This window comes from Equus przewalskii, chromosome 27 (assembly GCF_037783145.1).
Source record: "Equus przewalskii isolate Varuska chromosome 27, EquPr2, whole genome shotgun sequence".
Lineage (NCBI taxonomy): Eukaryota > Metazoa > Chordata > Mammalia > Perissodactyla > Equidae > Equus > Equus przewalskii.
The window spans coordinates 14,765,239-14,779,569 of NC_091857.1; the positions used below are offsets into that span (position 1 = coordinate 14,765,239).

General features: G+C 32.4%; 1 protein-coding gene across 3 annotated transcripts in view; it reads left to right on the plus strand.

The window, feature by feature from the left end:
- Positions 1 to 14,331, plus strand: part of USP25 (ubiquitin specific peptidase 25) — a 98,352-nt gene that overhangs the window by 46,291 nt on the left and 37,730 nt on the right. For all 3 annotated transcript variants that reach the window (XM_070597794.1, XM_070597795.1, XM_070597797.1), the window contains 7 exons: positions 4,100 to 4,227; positions 4,621 to 4,716; positions 5,861 to 6,022; positions 6,653 to 6,879; positions 8,486 to 8,556; positions 9,281 to 9,509; positions 10,911 to 11,111. In XM_070597794.1, coding sequence (XP_070453895.1) covers positions 4,100 to 4,227; positions 4,621 to 4,716; positions 5,861 to 6,022; positions 6,653 to 6,879; positions 8,486 to 8,556; positions 9,281 to 9,509; positions 10,911 to 11,111 — 1,114 coding nt within the window. The remainder of the gene's footprint in view (positions 1 to 4,099; positions 4,228 to 4,620; positions 4,717 to 5,860; positions 6,023 to 6,652; positions 6,880 to 8,485; positions 8,557 to 9,280; positions 9,510 to 10,910; positions 11,112 to 14,331) is intronic.

Here is a 14,331-nt window from a genome sequence, read left to right on the forward strand (position 1 = left end):
GCTCCATGAGTGATTCTGACGTAGACCTCTAATTAAGAATATTTAAATTACGCTTGTTTACTTTATTGATTGGGAAACAGATCTCTAAAGATTGGGACTCCCCCAGGATCCCATGATGGAACAAGAAAGCAGAGCCCCCCCCCCAACCCTCGGCCCAGAGTATGATCTGCTTTCTGTTAGATAAGAGGATGGTGGGTTTGGGCAGGGGGAGGAGGGACGGCATTTTCCTTACGTTGTCAAAGTAGCTTATAAATGAAATACACTGTGGCTTATTGGTAAATGTTTTAGTAATTAATTGGTAAATAATCTTTCTCACATATTCCTAGCTTTTAAAAATGTTTTTCTTACATTGAATCTGAATTTCATTATTTAAAAAATCTAATTTGTCCTCCATCTTTGGCTTCACTCTGAATGCCCCGTAGTACAGTATATATTTTCTGCCTAGGTTTTTCTATCTAATTGAAGGAATATAGTGGTTGGTTATCTTCTGTGAATTCAGCAATTTCTAAGCAGTCTCAATTGTAGTAAATTTGATTACCTGTGATTCCTAGTACCAATTGCCTGGATTTGCCGGACTCATAGTTTCAATAATAATTCAGCTAGGTTTAAGAGACTGTCACCTGCTAGAGTAGACTATCTCAAAGTTTTTAATAATATACTTAAATTATAGTCTTATATTATTACGACCTTCAGAATAACTGTTTTATTTCTTCTTGAGTCTCTATAAAGACCAATGAGTAACATTTTAGGCTTATTTCTAAATTTCCAGTCCCTGATGGTAGTAACCTTTTATCTCTTACACTGTTATTTAGTAAAAATTGTTGATTTTACTTTGATACAGAAAACATATCTTTTGCTGAAGTAGCTGTGCTCAACCAATATAGGAAGACCTCTTGTTTCCATAATAACTCATATTAAAAATCCAGTGGACTATAAGAGTTTAAATTTCTGGAGTGATATACTAGGAGACAACTGAGTAAACTGAAAACGATCATGTGTAAGATATTACTTACAAAATATTTTTCTAAATCATGAAATTTTAAATTTTAATTAAGTAATCTGCAATTTATAGATGAGTCAAACTCCAGGAAACCTGGAGATATTTTTTGATCGTCTATTGAAGGAAAAAAATTTCAAATAGTAAATACTTCACTTCTGGTGTGGCTATTCACTACTGATAATGTGTTGTACTTTTTTAGATTATTACTATGCTTGCATAAATATTTGGATTTCATCTGTTCATACTGTCCTGAGACTTGCATTTTTTTTACTGACCGCTATATTGTGAGCATTCCTTCCATGTCAATATATAGCTTTATACCATTCTTTGTAAAACCTGCATAGTATCACAAAGCTTGTATTAATAAAATTAAATTGATTTAATTCTTCTATGAGACAGTAGTTGGACAAAGATTATTTTAAAGAATGTCATTCTGTGAGTACCTGGAGCACTTAGGAGTGAAGGTTAGTTAGAAGTGGAATCTGTGGGTCACAGGGCAGACTCATCTAAAAATGGAAGGACTGCCAAATTTCCCTTCCCAAAGTTGTACTAAGTTATAATTAGAGTACTGAAAGAAAATTTAACAGAACTTGAACTAGAAACTAAATTAGAGAAACAGTCTCTACGTTTGTCATATTAGATATATGTAGATGTTATATGGGAAACTGATCTTTAAAAAGAAAAGGGCAAATGAGTGAAGATGATTAAATGACTGAAACTGATTTTTGAATTGGAATAGGAAGGTTTTGCTTTCGTGCTTAGTTTACATCTGGCTTTATTTGGTGTTCTGTGGGGTATTTGGAATGGTAGGTCTGCTTTTTCTTTATTTTTCTTGGCATTCTTGGCAATCTCACAAAAGCAAGGTATTTACAACATATTAATAGAAAAACCAGGTATTATAACTCAAAAAAATGACTACATTCTCTTTAGAAAATATTTCTATTTAACAGGTCAGATTTATAGTCGTGATAGATTCAGGAGCACTTCTGTGGCTAATGCAGATTATGTAAGTGCGTTACTCAGTAACTGCATTAATCTCTTACCCCTGTGGGATCCTTAAATAATGTAATAATAATATGTGCTTAGAGATGTGCAGAATCTAAGCATTGTTTTTACCTTTAATGACCTGTGGCTCACAAACCTGGCATACTAGTTATCTTAGAGAAGTAAATGCAGTTTTTTGTTGAATGGAAACATATTTTGAAAGAAAAAAACCTTGTTGTTTTATATTATTTAAAATTCTAGTTACATACTGCTGTACTTCTAATCTGAAAATCACAGAGCTAGATATACTCCTCATATTTTTTTAAGTGAATTTAGGGAACTTCTGGCTGTCTCTTCTTGTCCCCATCAGCTTTGGAATGAGAAATTGAAATTCTCTACTCCTGTAGTAGGAAAAACCTGTCGTCGATGTTACAGGAAATGCATTCACAACAGAGACATATTACATCACAAATTATGAACATGCTTTTGTGATGAATGGAAGCTATTTTCTGGACTTTAAATGATCTACACAGAAGCATACTTCTAATTTGGGTTATTTGATTTCTCTTGGCCTTCGTAGGTTTCCATGAATTAAAGTATGTAACTATTTAATTGTAGTGATGGCATGTGCAGTATTGCAATAAAATGTGAAAGTAATAGTTTTTGAAATCTACTTATTTATTTGTTTGAGTATCATGAAATGGAGTAGATAATTTATGCTAAAGCATCAAAAGTTTTCTTTGTGATGTTTATGGGGTATTCTTTAATTCTTAATCGTAATTTCAAGTGTGGATTAGAACTAACTAAAATTCTTGCCACTGTTATGTAAGAAGAAAATAAACTCTGCTCAAGAAATTTTAAAACTTGAGGTGTTTCTAATGTTAGATCTTTCATAACTTTCTCTAGTCAATTTCAGGTAATATCCATATAAAGCAAATTCCTTAAACTTCAGCTTTCAGTAAAAGATAAACTAAATACAACTCAGGAAATCTCAGTTCGGGTAATCATTAGCATTTTTAGAGGGAGAAATAGTTTTGAATAACTATTAGCTTTAATTAGAGAAAAGTAGCAACTTTCAAGATCTTAGTCAAATCCAGTTTGCCAAATGTGCATCATTCCTGCTTTTTTCCGACATTTGAATTTGATTTAGTGTACTCCTAGCTTATTGACATTTGTGTGGTGGCATTTTGTGGTGCTTGAAAATATCACACAATATAGTATGTGGCAATTTCTTTTTATAGTAGTACATTGCAAGGCTTATAATAAGCACTTTAAAAATATTTGTTACATTATTGTATACTTCTATATTTGTTGATTCACAGGTTTGTTCATTTCTCTTTCCCTTTAAATAAATATTGTTTATGTAAAACTTGAATCTGTTTTATGAAAATAATTTTCTTTTCAAGTGTTGTTGCATTTCACACTTAACTGAAGAGTTGCCGAAGTTTGTGGAAGAGTTGGCTCATATCAGTGAGGCATTTAATTCTTTAAACACTAGTCATTTAAAAAGATTTTAAATATAGTTACTATAAGTATAAACTATATATGTGTTAGTCATAGATCTTTTCTTAAATTAGTCAAAATTCCAATAGGAAAATTAAATTTAAAGCAGGAAAATATCAGTTTCTAGTTTTTACCATGAGAACTGTGATCATTTATGCTATAAAAATAGCTTTTTTCCTTTGTGTATTGCATCTTACAGCTTAGATTGTCCTAAGTTTTTGGCAATGTGGTTGATTGTAATAACTATTAGTAATAGTGACATAATATTGAAGAAGTCAGAACTTCAGCTACTAAGCCTTGATTTTAACCAGTGTCTCTCTCTTTGGGTTAGAAATTCTAATGTAAAGAATTATCATGGAAAAATGAGAGTTGTTAGAAGACTTTTCTCTTTCCTGCTTGTGTCTTATCCCCATTCTTGGAATTTTCAAGAAGTGTGGAAAACTTCTAGAACCAAGTTGAGTTTTCACTAAATTACATAACCAATCAATTATTTGTACCATCAGCATTGTGATGATGTATATAAAAATGCCAGTGCTAACATCTCATGCCGAAAGTTGCAATGGAGAAAACAGAAGGGAGATATTACAATTTTTTGTTGTTGTTTTCTTTCAGCATTGGTTTACTGAACTACCACCTGTGTTAACATTTGAATTGTCAAGATTTGAATTTAATCAGGCATTGGGAAGACCAGAAAAAATTCACAACAAATTAGAATTTCCTCAGGTTTTATATCTGGACAGGTATGGTTTGGAATACAAGATGACATTTTTGAAACAGTTTAGTAACCAAGTGAAGAATTGTTACTGTGTTTAAAAAAATTTTGCTTAATTTCCTTAGAATTAATCTGTGTTTTTTGCATAATAATTCCACTTGTCAAGGAAAATGGAGTTCTCTTTTTATTTAGAAAATTATAGTTGCTGGGAATAATATTCTAAGGAAGTTTAAAGAAAGATTATTTTTGTATTTGTATTACAATTCTGTCAAAATTTTTAAAAATATTATTTTATATTGTCTGATATTTTATCATAAAATTTCAAATGAATTGATCTTCTGTGGTTTTGGCTCGACTTATTATATCTATTTCCATGATATTTAGAAATACTAATGATTGCTGTTTTTCTTTGTCCTGATAGATACATGCTCAGAAACAGAGAAATAACAAGAATTAAGAGGGAAGAGATCAAGAGACTAAAAGATTACCTCACAGTATTACAACAGAGACTAGAAAGGTATTGTAATTTTTACAAAATTATGAGCTAACTATAGGAAGTCATATTTGTAGTGGCTATCTAGACTCCTTAGTTTTAAATTTGCTTTTGGTGCTTTATAGTTCTAGGAGTAGATAATCATTCTGGATTTCTATTTTGCTAGAGTAGTTTAGTTTTGAGTTTTGTTAGAAACTAAAATAATACATAATTGGCATAATTGGAAGAAGATAATTTTAGTGGTTTAAGATAAATATTCTCACTGTCAACAGGTAATACTCATGGTGCTGAAAATAGATACAAAGTGAAACTAATCAATAGTCAAAGTTTCTTCTTGCATGAGACTAAGTGTTACTCTTAAGATCTCCATTGAAACGATTGCCGACTTTTTCTCCTTAACACGGAAATGGGTCACAGAGGTTTGAAGGGAAACAAGTCATGTGTAAACTGGTGGGCAAGGGTTGCCTAGAAAGCACATCCCTGGGGAGAGCGAATGGCTGCCCCTCGCACTAGTGGGTCGTGGCGTGCATGAATATCATCTCACTCTTGTCTTAAGCTGCGGATTGTTTCCAAAAGACACCAGAGTCTAGACTGTCAAATGTTCTGTAGTTCAGACAAAAGTCTACAGGCTGAAATATGGCCGGGGAGATCTAATCTGATCTAATCCGTATTTTCTTGTTTTAGTGTTAATTTGAAAATTAACAGCCTAAAACTTTTTTATACAAAAATAATGTATCATGTTTCAATAATTTTTATTCTTAAAAGGTACCAGTAATCATACTGAAAAATAATCAGAGGTAAAAGGTAGGAGGATAATATTAGTCACTATCTTGATCATGAGACCAGATGACAGATCTAAAAATAAAAACAGGCTCAGGAGATGGAACTGTCAGTTTTCATTTTCCTATTGGATTACAACTTAGAGCATTTAAAATTTATGACAGTTTATATGCACATTCAGTCTTAATCAGCTTTGGTTTTCTTCCTTTGGAGAACATTTATTTCTTGAATGTGTATTCAGTTTTACTGTCTTCATTTGAAAGCAAAATTAATTCCATTGTTGAGGAAGATTATTGAAGTGTTTTTATCATGTTTTGTAACAGCTATTGAAAAAAACAAATGTGGTTTAGATACAAATAAAAGCATTCATACATTTTATGGTTAACAGATATTTAAGCTATGGCTCGGGTCCCAAACGATTCCCCCTGGTAGATGTTCTGCAGTACGCCTTGGAATTTGCCTCAAGTAAACCTGTTTGCACTTCTCCTATCGATGATATTGATGCTAGTTCCCCACCTAGTGGTTCCGTGTCATCACAGACATTACCAAGGTAAAAAGTTTTCTTGATGTAAGAGACGGGTATGTTACCTATATTAACTAATAATGTAACTGATGCCTTTAAAGAAGATTTTAGAAAATGCATGTTGTGATTTATTTTAATGGACTCTAAAAAGATTAGATTCACTTAGAAGATTGTATGTCTTTGAGGGGCTTATTTCATTGTTTCACTAGATTTTATAGTTGTGGATTGAAATTTTCATCGTATTTTTTTCTGTTCAAAATTATACTTTAGGTTGTTTTGGTATGTTAAATGTTTCAACTTTTTATCTGTGAAAATAATACTGTTAAGTTAGATTTTTTTTTCTATAATATGAGCTAGTAAATATTAGCAAGGAAGGTTTTATAATTCTAGTATACAGAAGATTTGTTTTCTTTAAGTAAGTATGATTAAGCCATTTCTACCATAAAGCCACAGTTTCATCCTTAGAATAATGTAGTCCTCATATATTAAGAATCTCATTAGGATATTTTATTAATCCACATATTTCTCTTTTTTTAAAGAAGACCTTTTCCTTTTGAAATTATAAGGCAATTTAATACTGTGTGATTGGCATAGTCTTTGTCCAAAGCTTCATTTTGGAAAGTTTAATAGTAAACATTCTGTGATTTAAAAATACAGTACAACAGAGCAACAGGGAACTCCTTCTTCAGAACTGCCAAGCACGTCACCTGCGTCAGTAGCTGCCATTTCATCGAGATCAGTAATACATAAACCATTCACACAGTCTCGGATACCTCCAGATTTGCCCATGCATCCAGCACCAAGGCACATAACAGAAGAAGAACTTTCTGTGCTAGAAAGCTGTTTACATCGCTGGAGGACAGAAATAGAAAATGACACCAGAGGTAAGAATCTTCTCACAGCATAGCTACTGTCGCCTCAGATGGATCTGTATAATGTTAAAATTGAGAAAGGAAATCACCTGTTGATTTCATCTGTAAATACTATAAAGTATTTTTTTTTTTTTTTAGAAAATGTTTTCTATAAGATAAACTAGTCTGGCTTCCAGTTTTTATGATCTTACTACCAGGTTCAGAGAGACTGAAAGATTTTCCCTAGATTACTTAGCTGATTAATGGCATAGCAGATGATCTGATTTTCTAGTTTAGTGCTCTAAGTTTATAGCAATCTGGTATTCACAGCTACTCCATTGGTGAAACATACAGCATCCAATTTTGTACTTAGCAATTATGTACTTCCCCTGATATTTATACAATGAGTTCAAATGATAAAAAATTTTCTTTAATCATTAGAAATGTGAATTTTAATTTTCAGTCTACTTAACAGAGATTTCCAAATTTGATCTATGAGGTCACTGCCAGTCTGTAATGAGTTTTAATTGGCATGTAGCAAAATAAGAAAAATAAGGACAGTGCTCTGTGGGGCACATATGTGTGTGCACGCACAAGTATGCGTGTTGGTGTAAAGTTGTCATCTGTCCTTTCTTGGAAGGAATTCTCCTTTTTTCTGAAGTATCCGCTTCCTACTCTACTGTTGTTAAAATGTCCTTTTTTTTTTTTTTAACGAAGTGCTGTTCATATTTTATGGTAGAGTTTATTATAACTTTTCCTTACATGTTAAAATATAATACCCTGTTCCCCAATTTTATCCTAATTTTATTGATCTTGAAAAATTAAAATTCTAGGAGCTACTGTTTTATGCCAAAAGGTTGGAATTAAACAGTAGTGGTTGTTGGATTTTAGATGCCCAACTTGACTCTTTATAGGCAATATGTAAATAAAGAGCAGTCCTAATTTAATAGAGAGTAAATAGGATGTGATGGTGACTAACAATTAGTATTAGTAACTGAAATGATTACCCTTAGTATTTTTTATATATAAGGGAATTTTTTATGTAAGAATTCATTGGCAAACATTAATTATGTAGTGTTTCCTGAACACTGTGCTAGGTATTGGATAATTTTCTCCTGGACTTGGCAGATTGTGTTTGTTTTTATAAAATTACATTCAAAAGGATGGAAGCTAGGAAGCTTTGACACTAAGGTAGTGGTTGAGGGAGGAAAGAAATGAATGAGTTTGATACTCTCTTTGAAGACAACTGACAGATGTAGGTCATTGACAAGAGGTAAGAGAGAGGAGGGAATCAGGCATGATTCCCTTAGTTATTCATAATGATATGAGTAATGATATGAATAGCTAAGTAGAATGCATTTTTGAAAAGGGCAGCCTAATGGATGAGCAGGTCCCCACCTCAGAGGACAGAGTAGGAATATAATGAGTACACTTTTGGCCATTTTAAATTTGAGGAACTTCAGAGTCATTCATGCAATGAGATTTTGGACCTTAATAATAGTAATTTTTTAAAGAATAGTTTTAGGAATTTTTTCTTATTCTTCTAACATATTAGTAGGAAAACCTTTAATCCCTACCTTTTAAGTCCTAGTAGAAACATATTTAATGTTAATCATTACATGATGTCTTCTATCCTTAGATTTGCAGGAAAGCATATCCAGAATCCATCGAACAATTGAACTAATGTACTCTGACAAATCTATGATCCAAGTAAGTGAAATTTGGAGCTGGTATTATCAAAATTATATACATATTTTTATTTATCTTTATATTATTTATCTTAATTGTCCTTACCTGTTTTGTTGTAAAATTGCTGATCTTAAAGATTCCATATTAATATATACCCCATTCAGTTATATTCTCATACTGTATTTATTGCTTACTCTTATTATTATTTTACAATAAAATGCATCAAGATTTTCCAAAAGGCCTTAATATTTAAAAGAAAAAGTCCGATGGGGGAAATTATATGGTTGTTTAAGGATATTAAGATTATGGGAGAAAGTATAGGGCTCAGTAACATTTTAACTTTTGGTATACATCATATCAGCCATTTTGCAAAACTCAGCCATCAATTTATGATTGTGAACATTTAGAGAAATCATGTGCTATATATAAACATGTTCATTATAAGTTCTTTATTTGCAAAAAATAAACAGGTCAACAAATAGATGCATAAGAAATACATTTTCAAAGTTTTGAAAATCACCCTGCTTACACACCTGTCTACTTTACATGTCTTTAGCTTATTTACCTTCCCCCTTTTTTTAATTTCATAATTTAAGTTTTTCAAAATTTTAGTCTCAGTCAATTTTCTCCCATTAAAAGCTGGATGATCCTATGGTATCCTCTAATCAGAGAGTTTGTGGGTTTTATGGAATGCGGTCTCGTAGACTACTTAACTGCACTTTAACTCTTCTGTTTTCATATTTAGGTTCCTTATCGCTTACATGCTGTTTTAGTTCATGAAGGCCAAGCTAATGCCGGGCACTACTGGGCTTACATTTTTGATCATCATGAAAACAGGTGGATGAAGTACAATGATATTGCTGTGACAAAATCATCATGGGAAGAGCTAGTGAGGGACTCTTTTGGTGGTTATAGAAATGCCAGTGCATATTGTTTAATGTACATAAATGATAAAGCACAATTCTTAATACAAGGTAAGAATATGAAATATATAGGGTGACATAGATATTTTTAAATAATATGACTCTCTTCTCTGGTGTGATTAGTTAAGCATAATTCACGTAGAGGGTGAGAGATATCATTAGGAAGCCCTCTTCTGTTAAGTGCAAAAACTGGAATTGAAAAGTGATATGACCAGGACTGAGAATTGGAATATATTTTGTATTCAAAGTTTATTTAGTAACTATTATAAAATGTAAATCTGACTGTTTCTTCTTGCTAAAATCCTTTTAATGACTACATCACGCGTTAATCCATATTCAAGCTCATTACCCCAACATATAAGGCCTCCATTTTCTGGCCTCTGATTGTCTTTCCAGCTTCACTTATAACCGTTGTCCATTTCAGACCTTTGTACTTTACTTGCATTTGAAGTTTTTGCTGTATTCTGCTTACACCAAATCATTTCACATATTTATATCTATATGCTCTTAGGTTTTTTATTTTTATTTTATCTGGTAATATTATTCTTTCTTTCTTCTTTTGTCTAATTCCTGCTCATCTGTCAAGATTCAATTGAGGCTGATAAGCTTTTCTTGACCTGGCAGGCAGTCTCCCTCCCTGTGTTCTCATAGCATAGCTCTTTCGGGCACTGATTGTGCGTTGGGATTATATGTTGGCTTGTGTTTCCCGCTTTACTCTGATCTGCTCAGAGCTGGGCACCATACCATACTATGTCTTAATCTTTTTATTTCTCACATTCTAATATGGGCTTTGCATAAAGAAAACACTTAATAAAAGTTTCTTTGAAATTCATAAAGTTGATTTTCCTTTAGTATTTAACAATTAAGCAGAACTAATGAGGCAGTGGACTTATGACCGAAAGCTGAAATTTATTTTGTATGTGTGTAGTAGAAGTTGAGTAACTCTTTTAAATACTGCTTTATGCAATGTTTTAAAAAATCTTGCTGTACTCATTAGTTGTGATTTAGAATTGCATGTAAGTATGGTATTGCTGCTTAACTGCTTCAGATAAAAAAGAATTTTAGTTCTATTTTCAGCTTAATTTATGAGTTATTCTCATTTTGTGATAAGTTTTACTTAATGAATAACCAAACATCTAGTATTTTCTTAAAAAAGTAGTACTATGTCAGTGTTTGAATAGCAAACAATTTTGGTTTTATATCTTGTTCCATTTTTTACTCTTCAGATTAAAAATAAAAGCTGAGAACATTACTTATATTAGATTGTCAAATATTTGCATCATTGCTTTCCTGAGTATTTGTTGGAGTTTTCTTTTAATTTTTGAGTAATATTGCTTTACCAAATGGTAATAATTCATACTTTAAATCCCATTTGAAATGCATTCAATTTTGAGCTTTGCAGTTTTCCTTTAATTCTTAATTTTATATTAGTTTTTGAAATATGATTTGCAGAGGAGTTTAATAAAGAAACTGGGCAGGCCCTTGTTGGAATAGAAACATTACCACCGGATTTAAGAGATTTTGTTGAGGAAGACAACCAGCGATTTGAAAAAGAACTAGAAGAATGGGATACACAACTTGCCCAGAAAGCTTTGCAAGAAAAACTCTTAGCATCTCAGAAGTTGAGGGAGTCAGAATCTTCTATAACAGCAGGTTAGTCCATTTTTATTAATTGTATTTTGTTATTAATATCATATTTATTATTGATGTTTTATTATAAAAATAAGATATACTCATTGGGGAAAAAAAACTTTAGTTATCTTAAAGTATGAAGAAGCCAGTAAAAATCATTTGAAATTCCATCACTCAGAGATAACCACAGGTAACAATTTAGTTTACCCCTTTGCCAGACACCACTGTATACATACAGACCTTTTCAAATTAAATGAGGTAATTCTGTTAACTCCTCCTCTGTGTATCCTGTCTAGTTTGATGGGTCTTCACCCTTCTTGACAGGAAGCTTGGAAAAGCTGTGAAACCAGCAAGTAACCAAAGCCAGCTCACTAAAGCTATCGAGGGAAGGAACTGTAGTAATTTCGTGTTTGAGCAAAATTGCATTACTGTTATATCCGTGTATATTTTGTGTAATACTATTATTAATATAGAGGATTTATTTGATTTTTTCAGAATTCTTGAAATTAACAAAATTAGTCAAAACTAAATATTTAATATATTCTAATTTAAAATGTGTGCAGATCTTAAAACAGATAAATATATAAAAATATAAATATTAAGAAAATTCTAAAATTTTTGGCTGATGAAATCAATAAAATAAACACTGTAAAAAATAGAGAAAATATGCTTTAGCAAAATTGAAAATAGAATGTCAACTGATTTTTTTTTTAAAGATTAATTTCATCATCACTGAGTTGTTAATATATTTTAAGGCAACATATTTCCTACTGTAGAAAAAGTGCTATTTTTCTGTACTAGTTAGGGAAATGAGAAGAGATAAATTAAACACAAATATTTTGCTCAAATTCCTTTGTCTCTTTTTTTAACTGACTGGATCTTTTCGGATATCCTTTTTTGGTTTTTGCAACGTTTGCATGTTTTTTTGTTGGTTTAAGGAAGCATTTTAGGTATTGGTTTAATTTCGTCTTTACTGACAGATTCCCATGCAGCATTACCTAGGTGGGTCTCAGCATTTTCATTTGAACTTTAGAAGGAATTTTTCTTTCAATGGGAGATTCACAGTACCACAGTACGGTATTGTGACTGATGCAGGCATGCACACATCTCTCCAGACCTGTAACTTGTTTTCATGTAAATTGAATAGTTGAGTCTTTGATCTCAGTCTTAAGAGGCATTGATTCAGAATTTTTAAAAGACCAAGACAATGGTATTATACCAACGTTTTGAACCTTAAATGCAATACAGTAGTCTGGTGAGCTTTATTATTATGCATGGCTGCACTTTCTTCTCATACATCAAGGACCACCACATAGAACAAGTGAGCTCTGTGGTTTCACAACAGTGCACTTTCATTACAGTGACTTTGTCCACATTAGTAGGAAATGAAATAGCTAGGCAGATATCAAGAGGTTCCTGAGCTCAAATCGCAGTGTAGTAACTACGTTATAGTTCCTTTCATTATTGAGCTAATTCCATCCCTTCATGCTTTCATCCTTGTCTTCTGTACATATCCTTCCCAAACCTGTCCCTAGAACTTGCTCCAAGATGGAGCTACGGTGTTATTCCACCTTGACTTTTATGTACTCTATTTGCATGTGGCTGTTCTTACTATTGGTAGGAGGACGGAACGGCATAATTGGCATAAGTGGTAGTGATACCTAAGCACTCAGATGAAGGTGAATCCTCTTTTCATTGGCTAAGCTCCAACTCTATTCTTGGCCCACCTGTATTTTGTGACACAAAATATTAAATTCTGTCTATACAGTCTCTTCCCCTTCATCTTGTCTGTTTCTCGTAAGACTTTCTAAATTTACAGACTTAACATATGTTATTTCTACATCTTAAGTCAAACTACTACTATTCCCCACTAATATTCCTGTCTGCCAGGACTAGCTAACTTTGCCCCACCGTTTACGTTTGTCTGTCTTATACTCCCTCTGTATAAAAAGAACCTCGTCTATATGCCACACACCCTTTTATCCTGATCATTTCTTTCTACTGTACACTTGATATGCTGCTTTGTAATTTAAAAAAAATTCAGCAGTAGGTATAAGGTGTATATTTTTATGTCTCTCTTTTTAGTATCTAAAAAAAAAACTTGAAGAGATGCAGAAATACTTCTGAAAGGGGCCAAAACAACTAAAAAATAGACGGAATCGGTCAATTCACATATAGCTGTTATGATGACCGTCTTCCAGACTGGGTTTTTAGAAAGCAGTGGCAATGCTGCCTCAGTTGGAAACGTTGTATGCTCTATAGAATTGCTAAAAATAGGCACTTTGTTTGAGTTAGTGGAATTAGTATGTGCTAGGACAATAAATTTGGGGTGTGAGATTATCGTTTAGGAGGTTAGTTTCTATTACTATATTATCATACATATCATAATAAGAAATCCATCCTCTGTTGCAGGGGAATTTAACAGATCACAGTTGAATAAGGGAACTTAGTATAATGTTTATTGGAACCACTTATCCCTTATTATTAGTAGAGAAATTTTACTTTAATACCCATGTCATCATCTTCCTAGTTCTCTTCACAGTTTTCTATACAGTTAAAAAAAAAGTAATTTGTTTAATTTAGTATAGTGTTTTCAGAATATCAAAGAGAACCTATCTTTAAATCCCTCAGGTGTACATTAGGATTATGAGTGACTAATGTAAATAATACAAGGATATCTTGTTCATAAAATCAGAGTGATTCTTCTTCTCTCTCTGCAAATCTTCTCAGTGAAGCTGTAACATAAAAACCACTAAAATCCAATTTCTTCTGAGTGACACTTCTAAATAAGAATATTAATTTATATGGTATTAATTAAGTGAATGTTTGTTCCTCTTCTGCTAACATGTCACCAAGAAGCCCACAGGCATCACTTCTTTAGTCTCATTCATTGTCTTACTGAAACTAAGTAATAGATGATGAGAGAGTATTGTCTGGTCCATCTCACGCTACCTCCCTAAACCTACTTCCTGCAAAGGAACACTTACCTGAACCCGTATGCTTAGAGATCTAGCCAGCAATTCTCTACTATGGGTGTAGACATCAGAAATACCTGGGGGATTTTTTTCTGTATATAAACAGCACACCCCAGGTAAGACCACAAGACTTACTGGGATCAGAATCTCTGGAGGAAGGGTCTAGAATATATATTTTTAAAAAGATCTTCAGATAATTCTGAAGTGTACTTCTGGTTAAGCAGCATGGCTCTAGGCTGTATTTATAAAACAGAGAATTTACTCAG